Below are 9062 nucleotides of genomic sequence, written 5' to 3'. Positions count from 1 at the left end.
AAAATGTTAGAGCTCTCTCTCTCTCTCTCTCTCTCTTCTCTCTCTCTCTCTCTCTTCTCTCTCTCTCTCTCTCTATTTCACAGGAGCCTCGAACGGAAAGGTCAGAGTAGCAAAGCTGAAACTGCTCGCCTTCAGAGACTGTGCGTGTGTGGCATTTTCTCGCCCTAAAATCTCAAGGGCGAGGCAAGGACTTCGCAGCAAAACACACAGCAGCCTCTAGAAGGAACCGACAGAGCCCTCAAGCTTGCTGAGGATGAGGAGGAGAAAAGGATCAGGGAAACAGGTACAGAGAAGACGATGAGTATGAAGAGAAGTAAGCGGAAAGAGAATAAGAAGAGAGAGAGAGAGAGAGAGAGAGAGAGAGAGAGAGAGAGAGAGAGAGAGAGAGAGAGAGAGAGAGAGAGAGAGAGGTCCATGTCGGGCTTGACGGGTCGGGCCTAGTTTTTGATTATGATCAGCTGATTTTTGTTTATGTTTTGACAGTTATCTGTCGAGAGTAAAGTAACTGCCAAGATATGTTATCAGTTCGTCCATTTCATCGATGCCTAAGAAAGAGTGGACCCAGTCGAACCCTTTGCTTTACATTCGCGATGACCTTTCGCCACAACTTTCCTAACCAGCCGAACTGCCGGTCAACCGTGGAGGTGTTCGCTCGAATACCTAGAAACGAGACGAAATCAAACGAACCGTGCAAACAACAGATTTCATCGCATGGCGTTTATTTTGACGGGCATTTGCGAGTTTCCATAACATGTGAGGAGTGACGATGTCCACACAGTGACATAACCACCTTCATGACTTCCTCACTGATCCAAAGAGCGAAGCCTCCTCCAACAGCAAGAGCATAATTTAAAGTTTAACCAAGACAAAAAGTTGCACAAGTAGCCATTTGGGACAGGCCGGACACACACCAGCGCTGACGGCGACACTCCACGGAGGAGGGAGGGGAGGATTACTGGCAGAGAAGGCCCAGGAGGAGGAGGAGGAGGAGGAGGAGGAAGAGAAGGTGTCGGTAGTAATGCCGAGTAGCCTCAAAGAGCAAGCAGGAGGTCCTAATGCCTACTGGAGATCCTGGATTGCCTAGTACTCTTTCAAGTAACTATTTTCTGTTATAGAAAAAAAAACGTATAACATTACTCATACTAACAGCTTAAGCTGCTAATCTTTTCTTTCAAACTACTTTCGTTTAAATCACTTTAAAAGATGTCTGTGTTGTTTTTTGCACTTCCAATACAGAGGGTCTAAAATACAATCGAATTTAATTATGATATTTCCTAGTCAAACTACTTAATACGTTTTAGGCCCAGGCAAGTGTAGTCGACAGCTTCCAGAGGTGTTAACATTAGAAAAAAGAAGACTAGAGTCGAAGACAAGATAATTTTAATCAACAATGCAAAGATTATTATGGTTTCTTTTCCGTTACTTAGATTGCTGAAGGACCTCTGCATAATACTCTTAATTGTTTTCGCAAAATTAGCATTCAGAGAAAATAAAATTTTTTGTAGTGTGATGGATTCTAAAATAATATAAATTATATGAAAAAATCTGTTTTCAAATTATTTCGTTCAGAATACAAATAAGCAGCATCATAAGTTTGCCAAAAAAAAAGGCAAATAATAATGAGATGTTTCCATTTTCCTTAGTATATCTTAAGAATAATTAAGTAAGTTTGTTATTAGACGTCACCTACAAAGAAAAACTGTTCAAACAATCCAAGCCAAAAGGCTAAAACAAATGTCAAAACATTATAAAACAAGACTGAAAATATTAATCAAATCAATTGAAATTAAAAAAAGGTAGAATTTTGGGTGAAGTATTCCTTTTCCCGTTTGAAGATAGTAATGATGGCGAGGAGGATAAAGAACAAAAAAACCTGATAAGGAGAAATACGGAAAATATTTCTCAGGTAATTAACAATGAATTTCCTAATACGACGAAGGAAAAAAAAGAGATTGCTATCAAACAATAGTGTCTGAATTCTATCTCTCGTCAAGTAAGTATCATGATACTTCTAAAACTTTTGAAATGTCAAACGTTAAACCAGACGTTGTTGATGTTTTCTTACGGAAGTGTTGTGCAGAGACAAGGTTTTTTTTTTTTTTTTTCTTTTCATCAAGCAGTGATTGTGGCCACGTATCCTCATGCTTTTTAAAGTTTGTGAATTATGGTGAATTAGATCTTCTACAAACACAAAAAGGTGCATTTAAATGCTTTCCATTACATGATAAAGCACAGTTACCATGAAAAATGCTAGGGAAGAGAGAGAGAGAGAGAGAGAGAGAGAGAGAGAGAGAGAGAGAGAGAGATATTTAGGAGTGGAAAAAAAGGGGTGATGGTTAATATGTAGACCAAAAAAGTTGCTCCGCCGCAGCTCCCAAAGATACGAAAGTGAAAAGAAAGTCAGCCAGACAGACAGACAGAGACGATTGGCCACTCAGCTACCTTGAGTCTCAATCTTTTCTAGAAATGATGTTCGTCAGAGAAAGGAATCTGTTTCCGTCCTTGGGAAATTTATGACCCAGATCCATTCTGTTTTTACATTTACTAAATATCATTATAATTCTTGCTGTTTTGCATTTCGATTATAATTTACTCAAAAGGTTTTCTTATATAACAGAAGATATGTAAATTCAAACTTAATAATTGTTCGTCTTTCAAACCTACATAATACATCTCCCTCTCATATTCTTCAACACCATAAAAATATACTTTTCCTCTATAAGCAAACTGTATTTTTCTCTCTCTCTCTCTCTCTCTCTCTCTCTCTCTCTCTCCTCTCTCTCTCTCTCTCTCTCTCTCTCTCTCGTTCCATTTCCTCATTCTCTTGTCCCAACAGAAACCTCCCTCTGTGATCTGCCACACAGGGCATTTCTTGCAGCATCATTCTCATAATTACTGTATAATCAAAGAGTCACTATGATACTCACTATTTTCTGATGGCCCTCACTATTCCCCAGTTAAGGCCTTTGCCAAACCAATTCCCTCCCGTGGTCCTTCTCCTAGCCATTTATCATTGTCTGTTCAAGTTCGCATTTCTTTTTAGTATTGTGTAACTAAATATTTTTTATTAATAGTTAATGTTGTTGTAAAGCTGAATTTAAAGTAAGTGGTTATATTTACCTCGCACATAACTATAATTACTGTAAGTGTGATTTCTGCTCGAAAGGAGGCATGTCTTTACCCGAGCGGATTTTTTTCCGTATGGAAATATTTCCGCTCGTTAGGAAGCATGTCTTTACACGAGCGGATTTTTCACGTGCGGAAATCTTTTTTGCTCGTTAGGAGACATGTCTTCACACGAGCGGATTTTTTCTGTACATAAATATTTCCACTCGTTAGGAGGCATGTCTTCACACGAGAGGATTTTCCCCAAGCGGCCTCGTAATTTCTATAAGCCACTACACTGGAACCGCGCGGATCAGAAGTGCACTCGGTTAATTAATCTCTACCGCTCGGAAATTTTTTCAATCGCAAAGCTCGTGAAGAGCCTCATTGATCTTCATCGATTTCTAATCCGTGCGGTCCATGCGGACACAACCGCGCGGTATCAATCCACTCGTGTGAGACGAACCTAAAAATGGCGCATGCATATGACTAAGAAAAGGGAAAAAACTAAAAGCATTTAACAGCAGAGAAAGAGACGAGGAAGAAAAGGGGACTTATAATTAGGAGAAGAGGGATGGAAGAGATCAGCTTGAGGAGAAAGAGGGAGGAGATAATGAAAATAAGGAGAGGGGTGGGGTTAGTGGGAGTTAAGTAACCTACCGAAACGGAACAGCCTGTAATAAAAGTCACACTTTATTTGATTAACTATCCAATAAAATAACTGAAGCATTGCTCGGATTAGAATTGCCAGAGGTCTTAGAGGTTGCTAAGGAAACTTACAACAACGTTTTTTTTTTTCCCTAAGACAATGCTCTCTCTCTCTCTCTCTCTCTCTCTCTCTCTCTCTCTCTCTCTCTCTCTCTCTCTCTCTCTCTCTCTCTCTCTCTCTCTCTCTGACACAATTATTAAACTTAACTCCCAATTAATTTAGATAACGAATAAAGTCTGAGTTAAGCGATATGTAAATCATTAAAGCTAATGGACGATTCATCTGCAGAAACTATATGAGAATCAATATTATCATACAATGTTTTCTATGATTGAATAATTATGAAATCGAACTTCAAATATCAAAAAATACTTGTTGTCATTGAGATAACATGTTGAAGCTGACAATCGACATATCTTTTTATGGATCTCACACTCTTATCAGGTCTAGTCAATTATTCAAGCTAAAATATTCTAAATCTGAATCAATTTTGTCCTGAATATACTGAAAATTCTTCAAGCAGACATCAAAGGATTTAGGATCCTTTGTTTTAAAGCTTCTGAGAAAAGGTTACTAGTGTAACCACTTAGCACTCTGGGGAATTTCAGAATAATTAAACCTTATTTAATGGGAACTGGTATCTTGAGAAGCATTACGATACAGAAAGCAGAAAGTATAATCTCTATTTTTCATTGTAAATCTAAAGTCTTTTCATTGTTTATCATTCACAGGTATGGTTAACTTTGCCGTTTATTGTCTCTGAGAATGCAAAATTCATAAGGAAAAGTAAGCGATTTTTAGCCCTAATTTATCTGTCCATAAGGGTGACCAGAGATCGCATAAGGCTAAAACACCTACAATTCTGCATTACTTTAAAGACTTACAAACTTTTACATGGAAACGCAATACGCACTAGCTCTCTCTCTCTCTCTCTCTCTCTCTCTCTCTCTCTCTCTCTCTCTCTCTCTCTCTCTCTCTCTCTCTCTCTAATATTTTCATTATTAGATTTTTTAACATTATTTTCAGAATTTCGTTTCAGCTCAAATAAGTCAGTTTTGCCACAGCATACGACATTAAGAAATTCTGCTGTTGGAAAGATAATTTATTTTGATCTAAACATTAAAGCGTGAATGACTGGAGTTTTAAATTAAAGGCTCAAGATAAAGACGACTAGCGAAATCTGACCGAGGCCCTTTGCGTTAATAGGCGTCGGAGGAGATGATGATGATGATGAAACATTTCTTATCGGAGCTTACGCCCCCAGAATTGTCCTTGAGAAATGACACAAAGATGAGGTGTAAATAACGCAAATATAATTTAGCCGAATGATAACTAACGGCGTAAGGTGTCATGTTCTAATTTCAAGGGCTGAGAACTCTGATTACTACGGAATATATAATGACTCTGGCAATACAAAAAGAGGTAAATGTAAAGAGACAAGAGATGTATTCTTTCTTTTTTAATGATAAATAATAATAATATTGGAAAAATTATAATTTGTTTTTCGTTATCTTCTTTGGTACAAAGTCTGGCCTAGCCAGTAAGTGATGGTTGTAGTAGAAAGTGAAAGATACAATATCACTTAGTAAAATGAAAATTTTCCTCATTTCTCGGGCTTCCCATATCTAAAAAATAATGAATACAATTTCCATTTTCTAAGAGATGAGGCGAGGAAAAAAGGCTGATAGGGAAAAAAAGATTGACAGGGAAAAAAGGTTGACAGGGAAAAAAGGGTAGATGGAAAAAAATGCTAATAGAAAAAATGCTGATAGGGAAAAAAAGGTTGACATGGAAAAAATGTCGATAGGGAAAAAAGGCTGATAGGGATAAAATGCTGATTGAAAAAAAAGGCTGCTAAGGAAACAACGACCCAATAATGGTAAGGGTAGAAGCTGAACAGAAAGAAAAAGAAGATTGATCATTACAAATTTGTTATATCTGTCTTAAGGACGGCGTAATATTTCCTTGGCTGATTTTTCAAAGTAATTTTTAACACTTTACGCTGAAGAAATATATATGGTAAATCTTAGAAGTTGAATAAGAATTGAATGTCTTTCAAGGAAACTTAACTGGATTCATACTTGGGAGAGGCAATCATATGCGTAACACAACTTTTTATTTTTCATCCGTCCTTCAATGAACTCGAGTAGACAGTAATGAACCAGAGTAATTGAGTTAGTCAAAATCTAAACCCGACACCATGATCCTAGTTTCCTGTACTGGAGAGAATACTAAACGTTTAATGAAATAAAAAAAATGGACCGATGCAGGTGGGGTCAAGGTGTCAGTGTAGGGGATGTCGAGCTTCCTATCATAGCCAAAGGCTACAGGTAACGCAAAAAAAGAAGAAGAAGAAGAAGAAGGGGAAGTTTAGAAAGGTTGAGTCAAAGTAGACATTGCCGCTGATAGCAACTGGGCGAAGGACGGATGTTGGCATCGAACCCTGTCTTGGCAACAGGTATTTGGAAACGAAGGTTGTAAGTCGGATAATAAACACCCTTTGAAAAGTAAGGTTACGAGAAAGACAGCCTTGTCTCAAAGAGTGCTGGTGCTGCTTAGATAATATTTATAGCATAAAACTTACTAATTAGGTCTTTCTTTTAATAGCAACAACAGATATGGGTCTGATGATACCCATAGATAAAAACCCATTCAGCAGGACCTAAGTCAATCGTTTTTCCAATACTTTCTTTAGCGGACAAACGTCAATTCTTACCAACTTGTTTATGCCGCCCTACTCGTTACAATTCATTCGACCGTAGAAGGCTGAAGTAATTCGAAACCACATCAAACATGTGTTTTTTTTTCCCTTCCTCTCTCGTAAACACAGAAGCGAGCATAGCGCAGGGGAGTCTAAGCTGACAGATATCCCCCATTCGTCTTAAAAATGCCCTTCGTTATGGAGCCATTCGGTTGCTGAGTATTCAACTAATAGCAGTCTCAATGGAAAACAGATGTAGTTTAACAAGCAAACTCAAAAGATCTGTAAAGGCATAAATATGCGGATTATGACAGTCAGAGAAAGGTTAAACGGACAATTTATAGGGAAATGAATGAACGGCAGAACAGGTACGACGAGATTTGTTTATTTTGAAAACTAGAATTTCTTTAATCTCCTGCATGTTGAGCATGTGTGTGAGCGAATGTGCCAGCATATTTTGGGAGAATGGGAGGGGGGGGGGGTGCTCGAGGGCAAGATATTGTTTTTTGAAAAAAATCCGTAAGACCATGGATTTGAGAAAGATCCATTAGTCAGAGATGGAACCATCCTAATCATCCTCAAGTAACAAAAAGGATTTGAAAAGTTTCAAATAAAATATGTTCTCTTATATAACCAGTTGGAATTATAATTGTGAAACGCTGGTGTTTTGCATGATATAAATTTAAGTTTTAGCCACCTTCATCTCTTAAATGGATAAATAAATAAAATGCGAAATGTTTTCTTGGTTTCTTTAGATAACCATAAAGGTCTCCGAGGGATGGATACCTATCTACTCCAGTTGAAATCTCTCACACTAGGAAGAATCACTCAATGCGTCTATTAGCAAAATTCGCCTGAACGAGAGATGAAACCATCGGGCAGTTTTTGCTCTCTTCCATTCATGTTATTGTTTTTGTTTTCCTACTGACCCCGATACTGTTTCTTCTTGTTCATCGCCTGTCAACAAGGGTTATTAAAAATCAGTAAAGCAAAAACAAGACAACAACATTCCATGTGACTCAACCGAGATCCCTTTCATGGTTGGAATTCCCCCTCATCACCCCCCCCCCTTAACCATTCCCCTTTTTGCAAGATGTTCAACACTCGTCATTCATAGTTCAGATGCCTCCACCCTGCCGTAAACCCCCCCCCCCCCCCCTTACACAAACTCGAAGCTTAGAAAAAGTAGTTGTATCAAAGATCCGGTGAAAAGAGAAAAAAAAGGATCCCAAAGCTATATGGGAAAAAAGGGTGAGAGAGAGAGAGAGAGAGAGAGAGAGAGAGAGAGAGAGAGAGAGAGAGAGAGAGAGAGAGAGAGAGAGAGAGAATCTGTCGAAAGGCAATCCTCTGGGAATCCCTCAGAGGCAATTTCCAAAAGGGGATCAAAGCCACTACTCCTAGTCCCAGGTGCAACCACACCCGGTGATGCCTCCTAGCATACATTCCAGACGCCTATCCCCTCGTCCCCAAGACATCCCCATCACGTCCCCACCCACCAACAAAAGCCCATTTCCCGGTAAGAGTGCAGCGCAATTTCAGAACAACCCCTCTTCCTCAGGGCCCCTCTTCCTAACATCCTTTTTGCCAGTAGGCTATTGCTATCCTTCTAGAAATTTCATTTATGGCGTATTTCCAATTACAGAACCCAAATCGATACGTAGTTTACCAATTAGTTATCTTAGGCTGCATTTAATATGCTGTTTCAACTACGTGTGTGTATGTATGCATGTATACACATACACACACACACACACACACACACATATATATATATATATATATATATATATATATATATATATATATATATATATATCATATATATTTTGAGGATGGTTAAATGCAAATAAGAAGGGAGTAGTATCTAAACACGAAACTTGCTCTGCATAGAAAAAAAAAATAACCAAGGTCAAATCTTAAAAGAGGCAAAGAACAAAATATCACGATGATGCAACAGCTCCAAACTTCCTCAGCGGCCAGTGATCAAGGTGTCAGAAGTTGCCAGACATCCAGATAGATTTCCACCCTCGCCCCACCCGACAGGGATTTTACCACTGACATCCCTCAGCCAAGTAGGAAATGCCGAGTTATCAACTAGTTTCATACAGATACACTTTTGGTCATGCCAAGCAACCAGCTCGTTACACTTGCCTGTAACTGGATTCGTAGAGGATCCTGAATCCCCCGAACAGAACTGGACTTTAACTGGATTTAAAAAGAATATTTAGCACGGTGTAAAAACTACGAAACGCCGTAGACTTAACAGAATGATGAGAGCATGATAAAAAAAGATGCAAAATGATACTAAACGGATAATCTGGAAAAAATCAAGTTAAAAAAAGGAATATGGAGCACACGGACACGGGGGTATGATCCCCCAACCTTTCATAAGACCTACAAATAATTGATGAATACATACTAGTCTTCGGTCGACTCGCCCCCAAAATGACGAACCAAAACAACATATATATATATATATATATATATATATATATATATAAAATATTCTTGTCTTAAAGCTTATGACACATAAGTGAATCAAGTGAG

At 38.4% G+C, this 9062-nt stretch overlaps 1 protein-coding gene across 1 annotated transcript in view; it reads left to right on the top strand.

The window, feature by feature from the left end:
- The first annotated feature begins 7940 nt into the window (after window positions 1-7940).
- Window positions 7941-9062, top strand: part of LOC137635283 (zinc finger protein rotund-like) — a 25701-nt gene continuing 24579 nt past the window's right edge. Inside the window, exon 1 of the mRNA XM_068367747.1 lies at window positions 7941-8031. Within this exon, the coding sequence (XP_068223848.1) occupies window positions 7941-8031 (91 nt within the window). The remainder of the gene's footprint in view (window positions 8032-9062) is intronic.

This window comes from Palaemon carinicauda, chromosome 3, assembly GCF_036898095.1.
Source record: "Palaemon carinicauda isolate YSFRI2023 chromosome 3, ASM3689809v2, whole genome shotgun sequence".
Taxonomy (NCBI): domain Eukaryota; kingdom Metazoa; phylum Arthropoda; class Malacostraca; order Decapoda; family Palaemonidae; genus Palaemon; species Palaemon carinicauda.
Note: the sequence above shows the minus strand (reverse complement) of the source record. Positions and strands in the feature narration are given on the sequence as shown.